We start from the raw sequence: 26,931 nt of genomic DNA on the forward strand, positions 1-26,931 counted from the left end.
ATTTAAAACTTTAAACTTGTAACTAAGCCGCTCTCAAAGTTGCTTGACCATTAACAGACCTATGCCCAACCCTGGTTAAATGATTAGAGGTTCAAAACCAGCTCAAGTTGAAGTCAGGATTTTTCCATATTTAGGCCAAAACCCACAGCTTAGCCCAGGCATTATGACACCAGCTGTCTGCAGGACAGGAGATCTATAAATGCATTTTTTAATTGCTGCAACCCAGCTTAAACTTAGGTGCAGCTAATTAATTAGCTGGCAGGCCAGTTTCAGTGGTTTCATTTCAAGAATGACAAAGTCTTTTGGCATTCAAAAACCCGTCATTAGTCTTTTCATAAATCTGTGGGCCCTGCCCATTCACTGTTTAATAAGTAACAGCAAGAGAGTCTTAGATGAGTTGATTCTGTGCTCTGAGATGTGATGCAGTAAGAATCTTATCTGGTGAGTAAATACAATAAATACAACCAATAACCAATGCAGAGCATGAAAACATACTAAATATAGCAAGTCTCTAACCATAACCTGATTTACTGAAAAACTACAGGTGTGAAACATTCAGACCTGGTGAAGTGGAATAACTTGGAATGGAATAACTTCAGGAAAATTCATTGTAAAACTGCAATAAAAGAAACTACAGCAGGTAAGTTCAGTAGGGTTGAGATAATGCAAAAAAATAAAAGTTGCAGCGAGCAAAATAGTTAATTGTACATTTAGAAAGCTGGCCTGAACGCAAAAAAATAACATGCATATATTAAAATTTTATTTATTTTATTATTTTTTTTGTATATTTAAAGATTTTTTAAGTCATATTTGTGCATTAAACATTTTACATGTACATTGGTTACTATGGGTGCTTAAAACACTACACAAATACATATTTTAATTGCACTTTGTTTACATATTAAGAGTGACTGCCAGGCTCAACAATCTTCCATATACCATGGGGAAAATATATTATTCATATCATGTTTACTATTCACCATCTTACAATTAAGAAACTGCAATTTAAACTGAATCAAGCCAATACAATATGGATGGTCTTAACACTTTGTTATGCCAAATTGTTGTTTATCCCGTTAGTAAAAAAAACACTGTCCACAGCACAACAAATTATCCATGAAGAAGTAACCAGGAGACTCTGAAAGTTTTAGAAAATACAGAGGTTAAATGAGGGAATTAATCTACTTTATCTAGATTTTAATAAAGTTATTTGCCTTGTTTCCTTAAACCCAGCAGGCACGTACATCAGCTTCTCAAGTGCCATTTCTGTCACACAAGATGGCGACATCAGGTAAATCCAGTTTGACTACTCATTGATCTGATCTGTGCGTCAGAAAGCAAGGAATGTTATGTTATATAGTAGTTCTGTATTGTATAATTTTTTTTGTTGTGTTATTTCTACAAAAATTTAAATAATAAAAAACTGATCACGAGGAATTCTCCCTAACTGTTTAGTATATAATTCACAATAGCAGTATACCAAATAATCAGTTGGCCAATTAATTGGATAATTTTTGAATTTTAACATAATCAACATTGACGGAGGTTGGACATATTAAACTCATTAACAGGCAGGTGCATCTGTAGACAGCACATTGTTGTTGTAATCCACCACGTACATAAAAGCAACATAGCCAGAGAGGTGGATTCTGTACTAAACAGGAGACAAAAATGGTGACAAGCTAAAGAAAACAACACACGTTGTATAAAAGGAGCTAATTGAGATTTCTGAATGAGACAATGTCAAAATCTCCATGTGCAGATATGTAATCACACCCTTTTCCGAGATTTATACACCGAATTTCATCATATAGTATATAACTTATGCAAAAGGCTCAATGGCTATAGCAAATAAAAATACACAGGGTGCAACACTGGCTGTGTATGAAATTACTCCCTACTCCCTATATAGTGCCCTAGTCTCACGCTCCATCCTTCCCTCACTCGTGAACAAGATCCCAAGATACTTAAACTTCTCCTCCTGAGGCAGGATCTCTCCCCTGACCTTGAGATAGAAGGCCACCTTTTTCCGGTTTAGAACCTCGGCCTCGGACTCGGAGGAGCCGATTCTTATCCCAGCCGCTTCACACTCGGTTGCAGACCACCCCAGTGCACACCGAAGTTCCTGGCTCAATGGAGCCAACAGGACAACATCATTTGAAAAAGGAGAGATAAAATCTTGCGGTCCCTGAAATGGACTCCCTCCGGCCCCTGGCAGAGCATAGAAATTCTGTCCATAAAAATAGTGAACAGAACAGGTGACAAAGGGCAACCCTGTCGGAGTCTGACATGCACTGGGAACAGGTCTGACTTACTGCCGGCAAAACCAAACTCCTGCTCCGGTTGTACAGAGACCGGATAGCCCTAAACAAAGGACCCTGGACCCCATACTCCCAGAACACCTCCCACAGAATATTGCGAGGGGCGTGGCCGAATGCCTTCTCCAAATCCACAAAACACATGCAAACTGGTTGGGCAAACTCCCAAGAACCCTCGAGCACTGTGACGAGGGTATAGAGCTGGTCCAGTGTTCCACGACCAGGATGAAAACCGCATTGTTCCTCCCAGATCCGAGGTTCTATTATCAGCTGAATTCTCTCATCCAGCACGCTGGCATAGACCTCCCCAGGAAGGCTGCGCAGTGTGATCCCTCTATAGTTGGAACACACCCTCTGGTCCCCCTACTTAAAAAGAGGGACCACCGCCCCGGTCTGCCAATCCAGGGGTACTGTCCCCAATCGCCACGTGATGCTGCAGAGGCATGTCAGCCATGACAGCCCAACAACATCCAGAGACTTGAGATACTCAAGGCGGATCTCATTCACCCCCAGTGCCAAACTAGCTCAGTGACTTAAGCTTGGGTGGTGGGCAGATCAGCCTCCAACTTCCCAGCCTCTGCTTCCTCTATGGAAGGTGTGTCGGTGGGGTTTATGAGAGCCCCAACTATTTCTAGTCAGTACCGCTCAAGTTCCCAGGCTCAGCCTCCTAGCCCCCACAGCGAGCTGACATTCCATGTCCCTAGAGCCAGGTTCAGCATCCAAGGACTGGGTCGTCGAGGTCGCCGCCTTTGACCACTACCCGATCTTCCAAGCAGTGGTCCCTTATGGATCCTTCTGCAAGTGGTGGGCCCACAGAAGGGCGGCCCCACGTTGGTTTTACGGGCTTTGCCCAGCTGGGCCCCATGGGGGAGAGACCCAGGCACCCGCCTACGAGCCCCAAGCCCAGGCCTGGCTCCAGGGTGGAGCCCCAGTTTCAGCATACCGTTACACGTCACAGTCCCTGTTCTTTTCTTCTCTATAAGGGTCTATTTCTGTAAAAAGTGGTGAGCAACGATGGTCACTAGACGGGCAGAATAGACCGTTAAGTATTGCATGGATGAAAAAAATACGGGAACACGTAAAAATTTTGATTCAAGATTGTATCTGAAAAAAAAAAAACATTTGGGATGAGAGAAATACATTTCGACCGCTAAAATGATTAAAATAAAAATGAAACAAAGTGATGTCTACACGAACTGGAAGCCCATGTTATGTCATAATCAATGACAGAAAAAAGTAGTGGGTGAGTGTCTGAAACTGTTAGCTAATTGACTACACTATGTAGTCCTCTATGTAGTGCTGCACTATATAGTGACTGAGGGATTAGGGAGTAGGGAGGATATTTGGACACAGCCACGGACATATCTGATCAAAATTTGTAATATTTTTGTTTTTATTGTTTTACAGCATCTGAACTCAGGATTGTGCTGTTAGGAAAAAGTCAGAATGAAAAGACAAAATTAAGTAACTTCATCTCTGGAACAAAACATGGTCCTCATTCAAGAACTGACCCAAAACAATTAGCAAATGTCTATGGAGAGTGGAGGAATAAACCCTTCACAGTAGTGAAAACACCAGACATTTTCAGCCTGCCGAAGAAAACAGTGAGACTTGAGATGATGAAGTGTGTGGCTAACTGCCCCCCTGGACCAAATGTCCTACTGTTATTAGTGAAGCCTTCTGATTTCACTGAAGAGGACAGACAAAAATTAAAGCACACCCTGAGTGTGTTTGGCCAAGAGGCTTTTAAGTACTCCATGGTCATCATCACACAAAATGAGAGGACAGAAAATTCCTCGGTAAACCAGCTCCTTCAAGACTGCAGACAAAGGCAGCTCAGAATCAACTGTAATGAAAACTATTTTCCTGATGATGATGATATTCAAGAACTGATGCAAAAAATGGATGAAATGGTCAGTCAAAACAGGGGAAGCTATTTAACCTTTACTGAAGAGACTGATCTGATGGAAACGCATGAAAATTCAAAACCACCTCTAAACCTGGTGCTGTGTGGGAGGCACGGAGCCTGGAAGACTTCAGCAACCAACAGCATCCTGGGACAAAGAAAGTTTGGCCCACCTGCCAACTCCTCAGAGTGTGTTAAAAATCAGGCAGAGGTGTGTGGACGTTGGGTTTCTGTGGTGGAGTTGCCTGCCTTGTATGAAAAACCTCAGGAAGCAGCAAAGAAGGAGTCTTTGAAGTGTATCTCCCTCAGTCACCCAGGGGGCGTCCATGCCTTCATCCTGGTCCTACCTTTGGATCCTCCCACTGATCAAGACATGAAAGAGTTGGAGACCATCCAGAACATATTCAGCTCTCAAGTCAATGGCTTCACCATGATTCTGTTCACTGTGGAGCAAAACATTAAATTTCCAAAGGTTGTGACGTTTCCAAATGAAAACAGAAATATCCAGAAGCTCTTCCAGAGCTGCGGTGGACGATATGTTATCTTCAACACTGAGGACAAGCAGCAGGTCTCTGATCTGTTGCATTTTGTGGAGACGTTGACAGCTGAGGGATCCGAAGGCTTCACAAAAGATATGATTCCCAAACAGCAAGCTGCTAAATATCAGAACAGAGTGCATTGCAAGTCAATGCAGAGAAGAGAGTGTCTCACATCAGTGCAGAGTAGAGAGTGTCTCAGGATGGTGATGGTTGGAAAGACTGGTTGTGGAAAGAGTAGCACTGGAAATACCATTTTAGGTAAAGAATGCTTTTACAGTAAAACTTGTCAAAGGTCAGTGACCAGGTTCTGCCAAAAGGAAACAGGAGAGATTGATGGATGGCCTATCATTGCTGTCGACACACCTGGCTTGTTTGACACAGCTCTGTCCACAGATGACATTAAAAAGGAGCTTATGAAATGTGTCAGTATGTTGTCTCCAGGACCTCACGTGATCTTACTGGTGTTGCAGATCGGTCGATTCACACAAGAGGAGAAAGAAACTGTGGAGCTGATCAAGACATTTTTTGGAAAGAAGTCAGGAGACTACATAATTGTAATATTCACCAGAGGAGATGATCTCAAAAATCAAACAATTGAAAGTTACCTAAAAGACAGTGAAGACTTTGTCAAAAACCTGATGACTGAATGTGGAGGCAGATATCAAGTCTTCAATAACAATGATCACAAGAATCATTCTCAAGTTAGTGAGCTGCTGTCCAAAGTTGAGTCAATGGTGAGAAAAAATGGTGGCAGTTACTACACCACAGAGATGTTTCAAGAAGCTGAGGCAGCAGTACAAATGGAAACTGAGAGGATCATGAAGGAGAAGGAACAAGAGATACTGAGGGAGCAGAAGGAACTTGAAAGAATATATGAAGAATTGCAAGCGAAAAAACTAAAATTAGCTGAACATGAAAGACCACAGAGAGCCAAAGATAAGGAAGAACTCATTAAGGAGCAAGAAAGGAGGAACAGAGAAAGAGAAAGAAGAGAGGAAAAAAGGGAAAGGTGGGAGAGGCGTCAACATGAAGCGGAACAGAGACAAGAGGCAGAACAAACAAGACTAAGAAAGCTCACAGAAGAATTTGAGCGAAAAATGCAAATATATAAAAATGAAACAAAAGAGGATCAAACCAGAAGAGAATGTGAAACAAAAGATAACCTTGAGAAGCAACTGAAGGAAATAAGAATAAAAAAGGAGGAGGAGGCAAGAAAGCAAGCTGAGCAATCCAATGATTTCATAGAAAAATTTACCAAGAATGTAACAGCAGAAACAGAAGAGGGTGGAAAGGAATCAGAAGATGTAAAGCACATGGACCAAAAACTAAAGGATTACATAATAAAACAACTGACGAAAAACAAAGCATACAAGAAGGTCTATGATAAACTGATGCAAAAACAAGCACAAGAAATGAATGAGCTCAGAGGTTTTCCCTTAAACAATAAAGATATGGAGACACAAATGAATGAGCTAAAGAAGATGCATGAGGAGGAAGTGAATAACTGGATACAGAAACATATAAAAACAAACAAAGGACTCATAGGGTGTACCATTTTATGAGACGTTATTAACAGTGGCACCATTTCAGCTCTAAAACTGAGTTTTGGGTGTTGAACTGTTTAAAAAGGTTTGTGCTGAATGGAATTGACATTAAATTTTTGTAACTAATGTCAGACAGTTTTAAGGGCAAATGTTTGTAAACAGGTAAGAATTCTACTAGGTTGTTTCTGTAACTAAGCTAAAGTATTATAAGGCAAGGCAAGTTTATTTATATAGCACAATTCATACACAGAGTAATTCAAAGTGATTTACAAAAATAAAAGACAAGTTAAAAGTAACATCATGAATGTAATGTAAATGTTAAGAGAAGCAAATTCTTGATAAATTCTTCTGTCTCTCTCTCAATTTATTGAAAAAGAAGAGGACAGAACATATAGAAACCTGCACCCTCATGCTGCTTTAACAGCCTGGAATATTCACTACTCGACACAAACGGGCTGTGGATTCTTAGAAATTTTCACTGATAAATCACTTTTTCATTCACTGATACATCAACAGCCAGAGAGGTGACCAAGGGCGTAAAAAACACTTTGGTGATTTATGTGGATTCATTGCTTATAGAAACACTTAAACTGGGTAATGCTTTATTTTTCTGGTCATGTATTTTTAAAAAACAGCTTGAATCTGAATAATATGTAGACTTTTCCTGTTCATTGTTATAGTTACCTGATACAGAGATGAAGTTGAACATTTAATATCATTTCCATCTTTTGTCTGACCATCCATCCATCCTCTAGACCCCCTTAGTCCTAACCAGGGTCCCAGGGATCTGCTGGAGCCTATCCCAGCTCTCTCTGGGTGAAAGGCAGGGGTCCACCCTGGACAGGTCCCCAGTCCATCACAGGGCCACATAGAGACAAACAACCTCACACACTCACACTCACTCCTATGGGCAATTTAGAGTCACCAATCAACCTGACATACATGTTTTTGGACTGTGGGAGGAAACCAGAGTACCTGGAGAAAACCCACACAAGCACAGGGAGAACATGCAGACTCCACACAGAAAGGCCCCTGATGGGTTTCAAACTGCACTGGAAACACACAATAGTTGGAAGTTCTGTTTGATTAACTATGATATTTACTCTTCTAGAGAAGATTAGAGGTTTTCACATTGTACGTAGAAATGAGAGTACATTCACATGTTCATGTTTTTTTTGTTTTGATTGTATGTATAAAATTCACCGTTTTTTTCTGTCAGTTTTTTTTTCATTAAGACCTAGAGATGTCTTTAAAAGCTTCTGTTTTCTTTCATTGAAATAAATTGCAAATAAAATAAACTATAAAACAGAATAAATTAATTACATGTATTATGATTTTTCTTACCACACAGTTTCTGTAAAACAACTGACAAAAACTTCCTACTGTGTGCATGATGGAATTAGTATAGGGTAAACTTATTTAATTGAGTCTTCAAATTTGCAGGGCAAATCACAGTCTTTATAGAGATTCAACAAGTTCAGTGTAAAGCCACTCATTACAGTGGTGATAATATTATTAGCTCTCAGTGTGCAGATGCCAGCATGGTTTTGTGTATAATAATTTGATTTACACTATATCTAAAGGTTGGGTCATGGGAACTGGACTTTCAGTTTTAAGGCTGAAATGTTTCACCACCCATCCAGGTGGCTTCATCAGTCTAAGAAAAAAGTTGGACTGGAACCTCCAATTTATCTCCCAGGTTAGTTTCACTCCACCCCTAAGACCCATAGACTCACAAGGTGAGCTATGTAAATCAGGTGAGAGTCGTTTGACCCACACCCCTGAGCTGGTTTCACTTCACACCTGGTCTGAATAGGCTCGTTAGGTGAACAAAGGAGTGAGCTCAGGTGAGGGTCGTTAGGATCTGATGATGGACTCACGTGACCCCTCTGATTCACCAACTGGCTGCGTTTCGGCCTTAAAACTCAAAGTCCAGTTGCCATGACTCAACCTTTAGGTAACTTCCCCTGGATGACTGAGAATCTTCACAGATGATTTACACTATACTTTCAAGTAAAAAAATTGACAATCCAGCAAAAGTTAACGTGGACTAGGTTTTGTTTCCAGTCCATTCATAGATTTAAGGTTGATACATGACTTTGCTATGTGACTGTGCTTCAAAGTCTGCAAGTTTTACTGGTCTTTTCTGAAACTACCACTAAGAGTTGCCAAAATTAAAAAATAGAATTTTACCAAATGTGAAATAAAAGCTAAAACCTTGATGCAATCTTTTTTTTGCCCACTTTTGTATGGCACACCTCTGCTAAATACCAGTGCAAAAACCAGACTTGTTCTTACCTGTACTGTACCACCATCATGTTCTGCTCTCCACAGTGTCTGGCACAGCGGATATACCTCATCCAGCTGGATTTACTGGGATCATTACCATCGATAAAGTGTTGTAATGTCCCCTCTGCATCGTAGATCTGAAACACACAAATATACAGGGTCATCGAGGGTAGCAGTACGTACACAGAAGTTTGTTTGATTATAAATACGGTTTGAACAAACGAACAGTCCACATCCTAAAGACATTGCATTCATATCGTATAACACAGAGAAAAGCAGTAAATATGCTAATTTGAGAATCTGGAACCAGCAAATGTTCAACATTTTTTGAACAAAAAAGGTCTAAACAAATAGTCACTAATTCATCATCTTCCAATAACGTCAGATACACTTATCTAAAAAAAAAAAACAACAACTAATACCTTGTCAATATTCGAGACATTATGAGAAATGATCACAATCACATAATTATCAAGTGTCTTCACTTCAGATCTAGAAAGCTTCACCTGTAGTGAACCATTACTTTTCAATAATTTGACTAGATCTGTTTTTAAATTGGCAGCAAAACAGCGACCCCACTCAAAACATGACACGAACTGTAAGCTGTAAGGCGTGTGTTTTATGAAACCAATGTGTGTGTGTTAAAGACACTTGGACTAAATCCCGTTATAAGCTGATTCTGTAGCAAATAAAATATATTTGAGTTCTTCATTTTATCTTGACTACATACGATAATTTAGCAGAATACATTCAAAGCGGCAGTTAGCATGCTAATAGCTAAACTTTCAATAAACTGACAAGTCTGATCAGAAACCTCACACAGCCAGACTGAGGCCTGAGAACAACATTCCTTCAAAGACTTCAGTTTAGCTGCTGATATTATTAAATACTATGAGAGAGAAACTAAGTTACATTAAACACAACGGAAAAGTTAACACATTAATTTAGCTAACAGTTAGCTCAGTTAGCTAACAATGACTTGAGTAGGAGGGGTCCAGTAACGTTACTTTTATTAACCGATAATTCATCCAGGAACAGGACTGTGCCTACCTGTATATGAAATTGTACTTTTTTGACCACACAGTGACTACACACACAAGACTCCTAACCTGTCGACAACAGGTGTAACGTGGACAGGTAAGGAGCGGCTAGCTGCGTTAGCTTGTTAGCTAACCTGTTTTCCTTCCGGCGCCATTACAGACGACATCACGGAGCCACCGCCATCTTGTGGTAAACACTGCACCACATTCCAAAAAGGAGCACGGACATTCTCAAAGTGATTTAACAAAGAGCTAAAGGTCGTTTAAGGTGGTTTATAACTAATGTTGAGATTCATGTGACGTTAAACACAAAGACTGACTCTTTAAAAATCCGCCGCGATGTTTAGCAAATAAAACGCGACCAAACGGAAAATGACTGTATCACTCCGCCGCGCCGGATCACTACAATAAAGCGACAGGCGCCATTACGCAGCGTTAAGTAGTTCCTCCTCAAATAATAAATAAATAAATAGATGACTGCATGTATCAATAAACTCATCACAAAATAAATTTCAACAAAGTCAAACACATCTTAATGTCTTGATAACTAACTAATATGGATTAGAACTGATCATATTATTGGGTCTTATTTACTGGCACATGTTCATTGTACTTTTCTGGTCTTTAAAGTCTGTTTTTATGGTTTTCATTTCTAAAATCTGGTTAGGGGCATCAGATGGAAAAATATACATCTTAGGGAAACCTGTTCTTGTTTATAGTCACTTTTATTTTGTTAAGCATCATTTATTGTCCCAGTCAAAATGTTTTAATTCTTCCCACTGGAGGCTGATGGTAGTCTGGGAAACTTTATTAAAAACAATAGAAAGCAGCAATAAATAATACACAACATGATTTTTATTATCAAAATCATCCATGTTCCTGTTTGACTTCAATGATAGAAAGTGGCTTTTTTTAACATTAGGATGCAGAATAGAGTCCAAAAAAAAAAAAAACAAAGACATTGATCTGACAATATTTGTTTAGGACAATATTTAAACCAGCAGTTTTATTTTATACTGAAAAAAACAAAACACGTGTTAATGGAAAGTCTCAAGTTGCTTTAAAAGGTGGTCGAGAAGATCCCAAATGTGTGGAGCTGAAAATATACAACCTTCAATTAAACTTATACTTCATATGAAGTATTTATACTTTCAAATAATGTTAGGTGATAAAGTGTAAAACTGCAAGTATAGGAACTGTAGTACCGTATTCATTATTTAATGAAGCGAAGTCTAAAACCTGAATCACACACTTGTGGAGTCACGATTCAGTTTAAGATCAGGCGTTTTCTTAAGAATGAAACTCTGCAAGTGAAAATGATCACGAGTCACTTACAGCTTGTAGAAAAAGAAATAACTCCAGTTGATTTGGAAAGTTTTAAACAGGCCTCAGCCACAAATCATTAGCCTCTTATCCGCAGTCGGGTTGAAGCTGTGGTTATTACGGGCCTGCTGGGTGTTAAACATTATACAAACCTGATTTACACCTGCTTAAAAGCCCCACTGCGCCGTCTGCCAACGTCTGCTATAAAAACAAGTTCTCAGGTCTAAAAATACTGTTTCAGAGCAACGGTGGAGGGAGCGTTTGAAGCGGGATGCACCAAGATGAAACATTACCCAAACAAATCTGTGCCACAGTGCATTAAGATCCATTTCTCCACAAAGACAAGTTGCTCTGGAGTTTGCTGTTTCCAGGCCTCTTCTAGTGCGCCTCAAATATTTTTGCACTGCAACATAACAATTAAACGTGAGGAGTTCAGTGATCAAACAGTGGCTGTCCATCATTAATCCACCCCTCCGTCCGTCCGTGGTGATGCAGTGTGACCGTATTGAGGAGGCGTTCACTGTGTTTATAAGGTGACGACCTGAGCCAACAGCCGGACTCTCTGCTGTCCACACGACCAGCAAACGATCGATGTTGTAAATGACTGTGAGAATCAAAGGAAACTGCCTTATTTCACATTCTCTGCCTGTAAGCACTTTACTGTCCGTCACCGTCTGCACACTGCTCTGGATTTATCCAACGCTGTGTCTGTTCTAATGCAAAAAATCTTTAGTGACTCCTCATGACTTTAGATTGTTCGTATTTACACATACAAGCAGCAGAATATACTTTCTGGATCAAAATATCTGTTAGTCAAGAAGTGAAGCTAAATGAACCTACAATGTGCATGGACAAAATTGAAACTACACGTTAATACAAATATTTTTTTATTGAAATTATCTTTTCAGCATTTATGTGGCTGCTTGTTTCTGTACAGAAATGTACAGTTGGCAAAAGGGACAGGAAGCAGCAGGACTGATGGGAAATGTGGTTTTACATCAGGACTGATATGGCCCAACATGTTTACACAGATTTTTATTAATGAAAAGACTTTTCTGTTATTTTGCTGCTTCACAGGCCTGTTTAAAGGTCAACACGTGGCTGTGAGTAAAGGTCAGAGGGCATGTTCAGCGTAAGTGAACAAACAGTCCTGTTCCCTGCAGCCTCTAATGAAACTCCTGCACTCTGATGTTGTTTAAAGCTTTTGTTACTCGCTGCCATTTGTCACTGACGTCTGTTTAAACAAATCACAGCACATTTAAGAGCCTCCCGCCTCATCCCGCCCCATGTTGTTCTGCTTTGTCGTGGTTTTTTCTTCCTGAAAAGCAGGTTGGGAGCACCTGAAGTCGAAAACCATGGACTTTCTGTGATTTTATAGATAAGTCAGTTTTAATCTCGGTAAGAGATTAAAGCTTTGTTAAGTGATTTCTGTCCAATAGGGGGCAGCAAAGCAACAAAATCAATAAACACTTAAATATTACTGTTGTGGACATGACCCTGTTCAGTCCTGATCTGGATCACCCTGAGGATCAGGTCATGAAAATCACATATCCACTACTCAAAACTGCAAATCTGCTTAACACATGAAGTAACTGTGTCTCCTATGTATGTTCTTATTATTTTTGAAATAAATAACAAATATTAACAATATTAAATTCATGATGGTTGAAAACTGACAAATTGATCACCCATCAAATTCTCTTTTTCATTTCATTCTACATTAATTCCATTTTTCTCTTAAATATTCTTTTTCTTTTCCTTGGAGAAAACTGAATTATCTCAGATCTATGTGAAAATTACAGAAAAAAATCAGCGTATTTCTTAATAGAATTACATTTTGTACTGTGTAAAAATATAAATACAATAAAAGGAAAGTCTGTGGTTTGTATATTCCTGATATTATATATCCCGAAATGCTGTTTGTGCTAATTTTGTGGTTTGGACTCTGTTGAGTTTTAATAACCTCTTGTAGTATTTTGAATGGAGTAAATCTGCCTGTGTATCGTGTTCGTGAGCAGACGCCTGTACGTGACCCTGTGCTGACTGCAGAGTAAAACTCCAGCAGCTGGTTTCTGGCTTGATGCTGTTCTGTCAAAGACGTTTTTGCCTCCTGTGTTTATCAAATCCATCCCTACAAAATTCCATCTGCAAGACAAACGGCCAAATATAACATGTTGTTTAGTTCAGCAGCTAGAAAATGTTGCAAACACTGCCAGGCTGCAGGCTTCACCTCTCAGCTCCGCCTGTCATTTTCCCAGTCTGAGCACAATCGTGACAAAACTTGATGTTATTTTTTTTTTTTTGCTTCAGTTTCTCTAAGCTCCATAAATTATCCCCGTTTGACCCCCAGTGTGTTCGGACCGACGACCCTTTCAGCACCGCACTGCTTTATATTCACACACCGAGACCACACATCACACGAGGAGCTGGAGCTGCTGCTGCTGCTGCTGCTGAAGACGCAAGTAAAAGTTTCTTATTGTGCAGCCAAAAGTAGAGACGTGTGTTCAAACAGCAGTCGTGGTGTAGAATAATCTGCCAGTTCATTAATTTATTATTATTACAATAAACTAGTCTATTCTTGCTTCATCTGATTAAAGAATTATGAAAGTAGCTGCTGATTATTTTTCTGTTAAGGGATTTTCTGTTTCTGCTCTAATCTCCAACGCATTTAATCAGATTTTCAACTCATCTTTCTGACCCTAAGCAAATTTTTTGTCTTTTAAAAGGTGGAAAACTAAAGATTTTCAACACAAAAACATATTTGTAGAGTAAAGAAACATCGAACAGTGAATCACATCTCAGTGTTTCTCTCTCAGTCCACTTTAAATCATTTTCTGTAAATTCCCTTTAAGTGACTTCGATTCCTAAACTTGTATGTGATTTTTGGGGAATGAATCAAATGATGCACAAGACATTTGCATTGCATGACGGAGCCTTTGTGCATTTCAGAGTTAATTCGGTAAGAAAAGGGGTTTCCAGGTGTGAGGAGGAAGGTTACAGAAACATGATTCTTCATTCCTGATGTTTTACTGAGGCTGAAGGGGAGGACGACGGCGTAATCTGTCAGTCTTTGCCTCTTAACATTTACAAGAAGCAGAGACTGGAGGTAAGAGGGGAGGATTAACTCTCCTTCTCTCACACACACAAACACAAACTCATATGACAGCGTGTTTTTAAGAGGGTGGATTACAGCTCTCTCTTTCACTCGCTGATCTCTGCTGTCAGTGCTTCACCTCACCGCTCCGTCACCGACCGCACGCTCAAAGTCAGGATTTCTACAGGACGCTGCCTTTTCACTGAAATTAAAAAGTCACAGTGCAAATTAAAATGTGCGTTTCCGACTGATCAGATGTGTTTATTTGCTGCATGTGATGTGATATTATAACAGAAATATGAACCTCTTCCCTTTGTGCTCTGATCCAAACACAGTTTTATCAAAGTGTGGAGGAAGCCTCTGTCTTCTATCAGTTCTTCTTTGACTACATGTGATAACAGAACGACTGAGCAGAGCACAGACGTCTAACTCAAACTGGCTTTGTCCAAAAGACACAAAATCCACATAAAACACAAGAAATTATCCAAATCTTTTAATCTGCAAACACCAAACAAGATAAAATAAGTCAATTATTGAGCCGTAGAATCACAGGCAGATGGATTTTGTTTCCTTTAGGACAACCGACTGGCTCCTAACTGTGAACTACTCCTTTAAAAACAGATTTCTACTTCCGCTGACACGTTTCCTTCATTTAAAGCTGTGTTTTGTCTGCTCCTCTGTTCAGTAATAACACTGGGAGGATTTAAATCAAACTCAAGAGCACTGCGATAAGAGTATTTGAGTTTTGTCCTGCAAACACACTCTTTAGTTCTGACAGCGAGCAGCCTGCACAGCCTCACACAGCAGCTGAAGTGTGTGTCTGTGTGATTGTTTGTGTGTGAGACAGAAAGTGTGTCTGAAATTTACTGACAGTGTTTTCACCTTCTGACCTTATTACAGAGAGTAAATCTGCTCCTCGTCTGGGCCGAGCAGACGCTGCAGAGACGCCCTGTAAGGTGTGTGTGTGTGTGTGTGTGTGTGTGTGTGTGTGTGTGCGTGCGTGTGTTTCCGGGCAGGAATGTCGTCCACTTATCAGCTAAAAACACTTAAGTGCAGCTCTGACCCAACACTGGCATGTAAATGGCTGCTTCACCGTCGCAGGACCATGTGTGTGTGACGAGTGTGTGCATTAAACATGTTTATCTCTGGGTGTGTGACGAGTGTGCATGTCACTAATGCAGCTGTGAGTTATCATGTCTGAGGGTGTTACAACACTTTCTCTCTCACACACACACACACACACACACACACACACACACAGGAGAGTGTATCTGAGGCTTTTTAACACACACACACACACATCTGGACGTGTCCATCAGCAGAGGTTCTGCAGATGTTGTTTCAGGCTGCTCTGATACAGTTTCCATAAATAAACACATGTGAATCAATATAAAGTGTGTTCTGATCTGAGGTGCTGTTTGCTGTTCGGATGATAAAACCGATAGAGGATCATCTGTGGTTTGAGATATTGGGCTGGAAACATAGACTGTGACTAAAGTTTAAACAGAATCAGTAAAAGTCCCTGAATGTTGAACAGGGAAGTAAAGATGTTCTGTTCATTTCATCATGTATCAGACACCTCAGACTGAAAAACGACATCAGAGCTTTAACTGTTGTCAATCTGCTTCTTCTTCTTCTCTTCCTGTGCTGAAGGCACCATCGTCTTCTTCTGTCCAAATCCTGGAAAACTGTTTCTGAGAGCTGATCAATGCTCACACGCTTCTGTTCTACGGCTAATCAATGAAGCTCCACTAATTCTACCCTTATCTTCTCTCTTCATCAGCCTCCTCCTCCTCCTCCTCATCGTACCATGTCCCCTCCTCTTCCTCCTTCACCTCTTCCTCCTCCGTCTGTGACCTCATGTGTTTCTCTGATTAATGACCGTTGTCCTCCAGAACCGAACGTGGGAGCAGCATGATGGTTTTTGGGCCCCTGATGTGGCAGAAGCTGACAGGTACAGGTACTGAGAAACATGTGACTCTCCCCAACTGCACAGGCACCTGGTCACAGGCCACAATCAGTTAAGTCATTTAATAAACTGACACCTGACACGAAACCAAATCCTTTATCAGTCAATCATCCAGAGTGAAAAATTCTTGGCAGAAATGTGACAGCATCCCTTGACCTAATTCCCCAAAACATCCATCCATCATCTAGACCCCCTTAGTCCTAACCAGGGTCCCAGGGATCTGCTGGAGCCTATCCCAGCTCTCTTTGGGTGAAAGGCAGGGGTCCACCCTGGACAGGTCCCCAGTCCATCACAGGGCCACATAGAGACAAACAACCTCACACACTCACACTCACTCCTATGGGCAATTTAGAGTCACCAATCAACCTGACATACATGTTTTTGGACTGTGGGAGGAAACCAGAGTTCTCCCCAAAACATGTTCAGTAAATATATTAAAAACGTTCCTGACTGGTCTAATTCAAACCCAAACATGAGGCTCCTGTTTCATCCCTTGTAGTCTTTTCTTTCTCCATCAGCTCCTCGTTCTTCTCACAACACACACTCTGCCCACGTCCATCTGCTTCTTCTCGTCGTTGCCACTCTGGCTGTTAAATCTTCTGTAACCACAGTCTGTGGCCATAGTTGACCTGCCAGGTGAACTGCAATGAGGGTTAAATAAAAACCCAAATAAAGCTTCAGTCCTCTTCTTGCCTCCTTGTCAGTGACATGCTGGAATTCACTGCACCAAATCTTTCAGTTTTCTTAGACACAACCTTTGATGGAGGAGTCCATTTTTCAGCAGTAAGCCTCATAAACCGTTCTGCCATCACCACCTCGCCACCATGCCCAAGAGCAACAGTCTGGGCCTCCACGTACTGTCAGAGCCGCTTCGCCGTCTGAAACCGTGTTTTCAGCGAGCGGCAAGTCCACTCATAAATCAGAGGGGTAATAATCCTCCTGAGGAACGGATAATATTTGGATAACCGACTCCGATTCACCTCAACATCAGCAGCCGAGTTCATGTCTGAAGGCAGAGCTGCTGCTTTCTCACACAACAAAGAGAACCAGGGAGGAGCGGCAGATCGTGAGTCTCCAACACCACCCAGGTGGAGCAAAGGCCACCCACAGGACCGAAGTACTGCCACCCACAGGACCAAAGTACCGCCACCCACAGGACCAAAGTACCGCCACCCACAGGTTTGTGGTACAACCACACATGGGACCTGTATAATTCCACTGCAAAACTCTGGTACCATCATCCACAAGACCAAAGTGCCGTGACCCACAAGACCCACAGAAGAACTGATAACAGCCATTAAACTCAGTCTGTTTGTACGTCCTGATCTGCTATGTCTCCAGTTAACACAACCCAAACTGATCAACCTCCACCAACTGATCTCACCCACCCGTGTTACCAGCTGGACCTCTATCAGCCCTCGTTCATCCATCCGACCCATCGTCTCCTCCATCATCACTTCAGTGTGGCAGACGTTTTACCTTTGACACTGAAAGTGCGTGACCTTCCCTGGTTGGACCTCAGAGCAGGGAGCTGTGGCTGCTTCAGTGTTAAAGCTGAAAAACACTGATCTGTCCTTCACTGCCTCCTCAGGTGCACCACAACCTTCACTGTGACCCAGCAGGCGTCTGACCGACCCATCCAACCCATCAGTGCCAGTGACTTTCACCCCTAAACAAACTGACCTTTGACCTCCAAACTGCAGACAAGCCAGCCATACTGGGTCATTCTGCTGATTGTGATCCTTGTTGTTTCCTGTTTAAAACCAACACAGGGTGAAACTAAAAAACAACTGCTTTCAATTCAAACTGCCTCTGTCTTCAGTAGTGACGGGTCATTGCTTCCCATCCCATCATGCATTTCATCTGAAGCAGACTTTCTGAATCACGTCACTCTCACAGTTTGATACACACATGTGGAGGAAAGAAAGACGACATGCAGAGAGCAGGTTTGTCTTCACCGCAGCTGCTTCTTCTGATCAACGCTGCTGACACAGAAACAGAAAGACCGTGGGCATCACGACGACGAGCTTGGGAACTTGGTTTCAAACGTGTGACATGAAGAGAACGTGCGGCTGTTTGATCACAGCGTGTCAAGAAACCAACACAGGGGCGGAAACAACCAGCGGATCCATCACTGTGTAAAAACACACTGATCAAACATACTGCTGCGTCATGAAGAGACGCCCCACACACACACACACACACACACACACACACAGTGTGTTATTCTAGCAGGAAGGTCCTGATGGAAAAGCCCGGTCTTTGTTCTCGAACCCCCGTGGTCCTCGTGCCTACGGGGCGAGGTCTCCCAGAGCGAGAAATGAACTGAGTTAACCCGACCCACCGAGAGGGTTTAACCAAACACCACCGGGTTTGAGCGGCGGTTTATGGCGACCACACTCTGACCTGCAAGTCACATGACTCCCTGGGTCCCAGAATGACTTGCTGACATACAAATTACATCAGACACACAACAGGCAAACATCAGTGGGAAGGTCAGATAGATCAGAGCACCTAAAACTACAAGAACCTGGTTTAAACGAAACACTGTGTCACCCTTGGGTCCAGGTCTGGGTCCAGGTCTGGGTCCAGGGTCATATCTAACTACACAAATGCAACAAAAGTTCAAACAACTGAAGATTTTAAAGCAGTTTATGCTTTTGAACTGAATAATCTTCCACTTTATGATACAGCCTGTGTTAAAAACCCTCCCAGCTGCTCTGGACCAGCTTTGCTTTGCTCATGGTTCGTACCTACACTAGATTCCCGTTGACGGGACTCCAGTCTGTCCACATTAGCAGCTTGGTGTGACCCCGAGACTCTGCATTATATCAGTGTGGTCGTTTCTGCTTTTATTCAGAAATTCCATCAGTAAAAACCAGTTTGCCTGACTGAAATCCAAGCAAGGAGAAAGTCTTAGCATATAATTTGACAACCAACCATCGGTGATTACGTAACAAAAGTGATGATGGTGATGGCGATGGAGCCCTTTAATAAAAGCTAAATTACAGACGGTTGCACGAAGATTAAATAATGACATCAGGCAAGAAAACATTACCGAGCTTTTACTGGACGCTGCAACCACGAAGCTCTGACAACATAAAGTGGGAATATAGTGAGGGGCTGACAGACCGACGGCCAAATACCGATGGACACCAGTGATTTAGCTACAAGACACACAGAAAGAAAATAGTTTAATCTGTTTTATGATGCAAAAAACCAAGACACCAACAGGCGCTTTGGAATTTTCTGAATCCCCATGTGTCTCGTCATCGTCCCACACTAACAAAATATTTTGCCTCAAACTGTGCAGCTGAAGTTTCCTGTCTCCTGCTCTGAAGTTTTGATATTTGCTGCTGTTTTCTCGGACTCTGACAGCTCGTCCAGTCTCAGATCTGCCCAAAAGAAAACTCCTGTAAAAACCCCGGAGGACGAGGTCAGGACCGTGACTTTAGGATGGTTCTGGTGTTTTTACTGCACATTCTTTTCAGTCAAAACGGCCTCGAGGTTCGGCCCAGGAGGTCACCGGTTCGAATCCTCTGGAAAATCCAGCTGGGAGAGAAGGAGAAACCGTCTTTCTTTACTGTCAAACAAAAGTGGGAATATTTATAGTAATGTTACTCAGTTACTGAGGCTGTGGTGTTTCACTGCAGGGAGACCTTCTCTATCTGACGCCTGAGGTTACTGGTTAAAGATTCACATTCAGTGTGAGACAATAGTCCGATTATGTTTTTTTCAGCTCACTCACCCTGAAGTTTTGTGCATGTCGACTGACTGAAGCAACGTTTGTCAGAAACATGTGACAGGCCACTAACCAAGAGCTGTGCTGCGTTTCAGACGCACTGAATCTCCAAAGATCCTCTACAAGTAAATGTCAGAATTTTTTACTCATGCACTTGTTCGGGTTCAGGAAAAGGTTGTGACTTGGATTAAAGGTGTCTACAGGTCACCTACATACTGTGGGTGCACATTAATCATTGATAAAAAGCTCCTCTATGGCCATGAAGGTAGGACATGGTCATAATCACCATTTAATGGCCTGACAACACCTGAATCAGCTGCAGGAGGACGTCATGTGTCTGTTGAAGTAAAATGAGGTTATGTTGTTTTAGGCACAAAAACCAAAGAACTGGACATAGATCTTGGATTGGGTGAAAATGACTAAAGCACCAGTGACCAACACTGATCTCTGTGACCGGACGTCCTCCATCAGTCCAGAATTAGTCACCTGGTCAACATCAGACACTGGATTGTTGTTCTTGGTGGGAAAGTCTTGATCAAGAAGCTGCTCTAGAACATGATCATCCATCCATTCTCTACTCCGGTTATCCTACCCAGGAGGGGTGGGGGGCTGGAGCCAATCCCAGCATGCAGTGGGTGAGAGGTGGGTCCCTCCTGGACAGATCAGCAGCCAATCACAGGCTGACACACAGAGACAGACTCTCACATCCAATTTAGAGTCACCAACCATCCTGACCTGCATGTGTTTGGACTGTGGGAGGAGAAAACCCACACAGACACAGGGACAACATGCAGACTCCACACAGAAAGGCCCCGGGTCCACCTGGGTTCAGACCCTAATCCTGACCTGCATGTGTTTGGACTGTGGGAGGAGAAAACCCACACAGACACAGGGACAACATGCAGACTCCACACAGAAAGGCCCCGGGTCCACCTGGGTTCAGACCCTAATCCTGACCTGCATGTGTTTGGACTGTGGGAGGAGAAAACCCACACAGACACAGGGACAACATGCAGACTCCACACAGAAAGGCCCCGGGTCCACCTGGGTTCAGACCCTAATCCTGACCTGCATGTGTTTGGACTGTGGGAGGAGAAAACCCACACAGACACAGGGACAACATGCAGACTCCACACAGAAAGGCCCCGGGTCCACCTGGGTTCAGACCCTAATCCTGACCTGCATGTGTTTGGACTGTGGGAGGAGAAAACCCACACAGACACAGGGACAACATGCAGACTCCACACAGAAAGGCCCCGGGTCCACCTGGGTTCAGACCCTAATCCTGACCTGCATGTGTTTGGACTGTGGGAGGAGAAAACCCACACAGACACAGGGACCACATGCAGACTCCACACAGAAAGGCCCCGGGTCCACCTGGGTTCAGACCCTAATCCTGACCTGCATGTGTTTGGACTGTGGGAGGAGAAAACCCACACAGACACAGGGACAACATGCAGACTCCACACAGAAAGGCCCCGGGTCCACCGGGATTCAGACCCACAACCTGCTGCTGGGAGGAGACAGTGCCACACTGTGGCCCCTAAAACCTGATCATATCACATTAAATTTGATGTATAAATATACATACTTCAGTTGGTATGTCAGGACATACAATATGTACAATATGATCCAACACTTTTGTCAAAACACAAAAAACCACAACCCACATTCCGTCAGTACCAGCTCCACAGCTGAACAGGATGAACAACTGTGGGCTTTATGGATCAGCAACAACTGGGAGAATTTAGAAAAACAACAGTCTCACAGTCTCCATCACCAGGTTAGAGTGAAAATCCTTTGACTTCTGACACTGATGCTGTTGAACTGGTTCTAAAGCTGCAGCTCTGCTGAATGTGATGCAGTGTGAACGAAGCAGGATCAGTTTTAGCCATTTGGACAGACACAGGTCACAGCCTGCAGGTCACAGTTTATCAGCAGATACAGCCTGGGCCCAGTACCAGGGTGGAACGGGTTAATGGATCCTGAGGGGGGAGATTTCAGGGAATTTTTGGTCAACCACAGAACTTTCTATCAAATTCCGGTGGCGAGCCAAAGGTTTCTAAAGATAGTGACAGGCTGGATTTTGAGGGAAACGTGTTTAAAACACGATGCACATGTAGAATATTTTCATTTAAAGGAAAAATGCAGCCACAAAAATATGAAGTCGTGGGTTTGGACGTTTCGCTCATAGAGAAGCTAAAACAACCCAATTCTGAATATGGGACACACAGAATAAGATGGAAAGAGGAGAAGTCTGAATATAAAGAGAACAGAAGATAATATAATTATACTCTATAGATATTATATAAATATTATCAAATATAAGAAGAATTCTTCCACCATAATCTTCAACTCTCAGACGAGATCAATTTGTCGAGCCGTGAAAAACTGCAGCACCAGACAATCCTCCGGTGTTGAACCCAAACATAACGGCAAGCGTCTTGATTAAAACTGGCCTTTCCTGGACACCATAGACAACGTGACACAAGCTCCGTGATTGGCTATAGGACACACATCTCTTCCTGTTCTGTGGCGCGTCAATAACTAAGTTTAACAACCAGTGAGTCTTAATGGGATCTGTGTGCAAAGCTTCTGTGTCAATAGGCCTAATGACCAGTTTAAGCCCCGCGGCCGATAATCTGCCGATGGTCTGAGCCGGGTTATTAGCCCAGCTCTTCTCCAGGGCTGGGGGGTTCAGTGGCTGGTTTGAGGCCCCACAGAGGGTCTCCGTTTGTCTGTGCTGGGTCCCAGACTGAGTCGACAGAGCTGAGCTGCAAAAACATCTAAATTTGATTTACTTCAAAAACACGACGAGACAGTTCAGCTTCTTCCACCTCTGAACTCTATTAGAGCATAAAACCTGTTTCACAGTATCGTCTGTGTCTCAGTATCGTCTGTGTCTCAGTATCGTCTGTGTCTCAGTATCGTCTGTGTCTCAGTATCGTCTGTGTCTCAGTATCGTTCTATCTCTATAGTCTCTATATTACAATATGTCTACATGTTATTTTATAACCACAGAGAATAAAGTTGTTTGTGTCCACGCAGTAAAGGATTTCTTTCTGTAACGTTAAATATTTAAATTTAAAACATCAAATCAAATTGTTTTTGCTATTATTATCATTTTAAAATCAATTAATTACAATTTCGTTTGAATGAGTCGGGCCGAAGATGTAACAGATCAAACTTAAATATTAATGAATTAGAGAATTTTGATGTTACATATTAATAACTAGGAGACTTTGTATTTTAGGTGATTTATAAGTGCTAACATGTTCTAATACTGTGGAATAAACATAATGAAATGAAAATGCTGGTTTACAACATTTCATCTGATACAGTAAAATAAAATATTTAATCATTATGTGAAAAATATCATTTTTATAATGATCTATTGATCACCAGTCCAATTTAAATATTTGTGCAGCTTGTTCTGTACTGAGGAGTTTTACTCTGTGGTAATACTACTGTTACTGCAGTAAAGGGATCTCAGTACTTCTTCTTGGCTGAATCCTGTCCAGTAACAAATACACTAAAATCCTGCTGTCAGTGAACACCTCAGTGTGACATCATGCCCCCTGCTCATGCTAGACTTGGCCTATGATGTCCTGGACGCCTCCTGACCTCTGACCTCTGACCCTCCACCACCACCCGTCCATCTCGCCTGCTCCCTCCCCACGTCCTGCTGCGGTCAACAGCCGAGAGACCGATGTCCGGTCAACCGACGTCTGACTGACCTTTAGCGGCTCGGCCTCAGGGGACTCATCTGTCTCTGCGTCTCCCAGCATCCCTCACTGCCGCGCTAATGCTAATGCTAATGCAGCTGTTTATAACTGCCACATTGACTTTCTCCTGCCACTGTATGTAAATACAATCTGCTGTGATCAATGGACGGAGAGGTGACATGACGCTGACCGCAGGCACACACACACACGCACACACACACACACACACAGGATGACACCAGGCAGGATCCTGACGGAGTGTGAAGGCGTCAGGTTTCAGATCACACTAACAATGAAATCGCTGCTGACTCTCTACGACATTTCGGAGTTGAATTTAAAAACAAAGCTGACGACATATTTCCAGGTGCGGCAGCCTCTTACCTCCCACAGGTGTCGTGTGTTTCTGACGGCTCCGGACTGAAGTTTGTCCAGCAGCAGAGGGACTCCCTGAAACGGGCCGATCCAGGTTCCCTGAGGGATCCTCTGGGCCGCACAGATCCCATAACCCAGACCAGGAACCGTACTGGTGCACAGACACACCTGCGAACACACAACACATGCATATAAAACTTCACCCCAGCGCAGACATTTCTATTTATTAACTTTTTATTTTATCATGAGCATGAAATACTGACATTAAAACACAAACCAAGAAAACCAAGTTTTTGTTCCTGTTTGCTACAGCTGGAAAACACTGTCTAAGTTTGGATCAGGTGTGTGTGTGTGTGTGTGTGTTTAACCTGTTCAAGCTAAAAGTGTGGTTCATGTGAACATCAGCTTCAGAAGATCTGAGCTTCTCATCACTTTCCAGTCACACACGTGAGAAACCTCATGGAAATGCCGATGTCTTCTTCACAACTGGTATTAAACTGACTCCACTACAGAAACACTTTGACTCTTTCTACAGTTTATAAAGAGCAAAGTGTTTTCTCCTGTGATTGATACTAAACTACACTGCAGGTAGAAGTCTGACAGCAGAGTAGGTGAAAACTGTCCGTTGATGCTAATAAATTTCTGCACATCATCCAACACAACTTCCCTGAGACATCAGAGCCCGTCAGGCGGACTCACCTCTCTGGGCAGGTCTCTGAGCCAATCGGGGACGTCCGGCAGGCTGACGGGAGCCGCCGAGCCGCTGGTGCCGACGAGCCGCCGCAGGGAGTGAAGGGGACCGTGCATCGGACACTCGCCGTTCCTGTTGTCTGCACACATGTCACAACCTGCAGGTGAAAACATGACGCAGCGTCTTAAAGATGTTGCATCTATTTTAACTTCTGGAATAATATTTTTCAGGTACAACAGAAGATTTTTAACTGCGAGTAGGTTTGTTGTGTTTTTTATTTCAGGTCAGTGTCTGTGAGTATAATTTATTTTCATCTGTTTGCAGCAATTTGTTTAATTCAAGATGTTTTCCCTGACAGCAGGAAGAAGCTCTGAACTTCAGATCCTTAAAGCAAATAGACTGATCGAAGGAAGACTTCAGCGCCTCCTTGGAAGGTTGTACAGTGAAAAGTGCAGCAGACGAGGAGAAAGCAGAGTGTTTGTCCACGTTAAATGTGGCGAGCAGCGTATTGCTGGGAATTAGCGAGTGTCAACATTTACTCAGAGATGCAGTCTGACAGTAATGGATGTTAATTGACTGGAGCAACATAATGAGAGATTATTATCTGGACAGAAACTCCCACAGAGCAGAGAGGAACAGGATGTTAATGTTGTTTTTCTTCTGTTTTCCCCTCAAATTAAATATCTGCCATTTTAGAAAGTGACAGCTGCTTTTACAGTGATTGATAGAAGCTCATTAAACCGTATTACGGTCATTTATAAACCGCAACTGTACCACAGGTTCACGCTCGAGTAAATGGGAAAAATGTACATGTTGGATTCTCCAGCATCCTCAAGTCTGTATTTCAGGTCCGACTGTGATGAAACAGTGTTAACACAAGGTGATGCAGACACTAACTAAACGCTGAGGTATTTAACTGGCAACTAAATAAACATAAGTTCATCATTTATGTCTATAAACCAGATCCATTCGTTAGAAAGCTGCTTTGAGATTGACGCAGGTTGTTTAGTTTCTCTGTCACAAAGAAAACCTGAATGACACTTTAGACGTCCATGTTTAAGTCTCAGGGCCGAGTCCAGGCCGCCTCGCAGCAGCAGCTTTTAAAGACAGACTCAGTGTTGAGCTTTGTTTACAGAAGCGTAAAACATCTCTTTGTGTTGTTTACAGCCTTTACACTTGCAGAGTTGGCCTCAGTGTTAATAATAATGTCCGTCAGTACTGAAGGGTCAAACTCCTGGTTTTGGGAAGCTCTTTTTTTTTAATGTGTCTTTTGTGGCCTTATAGGGTATGCATGTCACATGGAAAATTCACGGTTTCACGTGTTAAACATGATCATTTACATGTTACAATAACCAAAGAGCAAAAAAAAACACACAGCAGCACTGCAGATAAAAAAAAAGTAAATAGAGATTATTACATTTATTAAGAGCTATAACTGTCGGCTGCCGTTTAAACAGATGGTACATGATTCCCACAAAACTGGACATTAATACAAATCAAAGTAAAATAAAAAACAAAGTGTCTTTACAGCTAAAAGCTGAACTGGGGGACATTCAGTAACATGTAAATGAATGTGTGTGTTCCCCCTGAGGTGTGTGTTGTACAGTAACAGAAGAACACACTCCTCTGAATTAAGGCTGCACATGTCCCGTCTTTCCCTTCCTGTCCTTCAGACTGATGAACTGGCTGTGAACGTGTTATGGCGTTCTCTCCTCGCTGCCCATCATTCAAACACACTATTCTCTTACATCCATCGCCAGTGTTTAGACAGGCCCGCTCTGCCTCTGATCCGAGCGCCGACTCAGTTTCCAGTGAAAACGTCTGCGGACTCTTTTCATTCTGCTTCGTTTGGGAAGAGTTTGATGAGAATTTTTTTTTATAGGCGTCAAGACATATTTGTCTCTGTAAATGTATATTTTAATAGCTCAGGTATTAATCTGCCTCAAATGTATATGGAAAATAAATTTTCATGTCTTTTCTATGTTTAGACTCTAATCCAGATGGATTAACTGTAGTGAAATACAGTTTGTGTCATTTCCTGACACAGAAAAGGTGAAGGTCAAGGTTCATTAATGTTTCCAACACAGATCCGAGTCCAGATGAGGACGGACCACACAGCGAGGCCACATTTCTAATTTTCCTCTTTGGGCACATTTACTGTGAAGAAAGTGGACATTTGGCAGATAAATGAGGTGGTGGAGACCAAACTGGAGGTAAAAGAGTGCGATTAATCATGTTTTATCAGGTGGACACAATCCTGGCTCCAAGTCAGTGATTTTGCTGCTGTTATTTATTAACATCTTAGCATCCACACCTGATATTTAAGCAGGACTGTGAGTTTGTTTCAGTCTTTCTGCTTTAAAATGTGACAGTGATTTT

At 42.3% G+C, this 26,931-nt stretch overlaps 2 protein-coding genes across 2 annotated transcripts in view; one reads left to right on the forward strand and one right to left on the reverse strand.

The window, feature by feature from the left end:
- prdm6 (PR domain containing 6) overlaps positions 1–26,931 on the reverse strand; it is a 114,221-nt gene that overhangs the window by 80,431 nt on the left and 6,859 nt on the right. Inside the window, exons 3-5 of the mRNA XM_026321186.1 lie at positions 24,561–24,709; positions 23,871–24,029; positions 8,606–8,733 (exon numbers count right to left, since the gene is read on the reverse strand). Of these exons, the coding sequence (XP_026176971.1) occupies positions 8,606–8,733; positions 23,871–24,029; positions 24,561–24,709 (436 nt within the window). The remainder of the gene's footprint in view (positions 1–8,605; positions 8,734–23,870; positions 24,030–24,560; positions 24,710–26,931) is intronic.
- On the forward strand, positions 367–7,159 carry LOC113138617 (GTPase IMAP family member 8-like). Its single transcript, XM_026321185.1, has 4 exons — positions 367–441; positions 545–640; positions 1,234–1,291; positions 3,726–7,159. The coding sequence occupies exons 3-4, from the start codon at positions 1,279–1,281 to the stop codon at positions 6,323–6,325; spliced, it is 2,613 nt and encodes an 870-aa protein (XP_026176970.1). The 5' UTR covers positions 367–441; positions 545–640; positions 1,234–1,278; the 3' UTR covers positions 6,326–7,159.

Source organism: Mastacembelus armatus, chromosome 9, assembly GCF_900324485.2.
Source record: "Mastacembelus armatus chromosome 9, fMasArm1.2, whole genome shotgun sequence".
In the NCBI taxonomy this organism is placed as follows: Eukaryota; Metazoa; Chordata; class Actinopteri; order Synbranchiformes; family Mastacembelidae; genus Mastacembelus; species Mastacembelus armatus.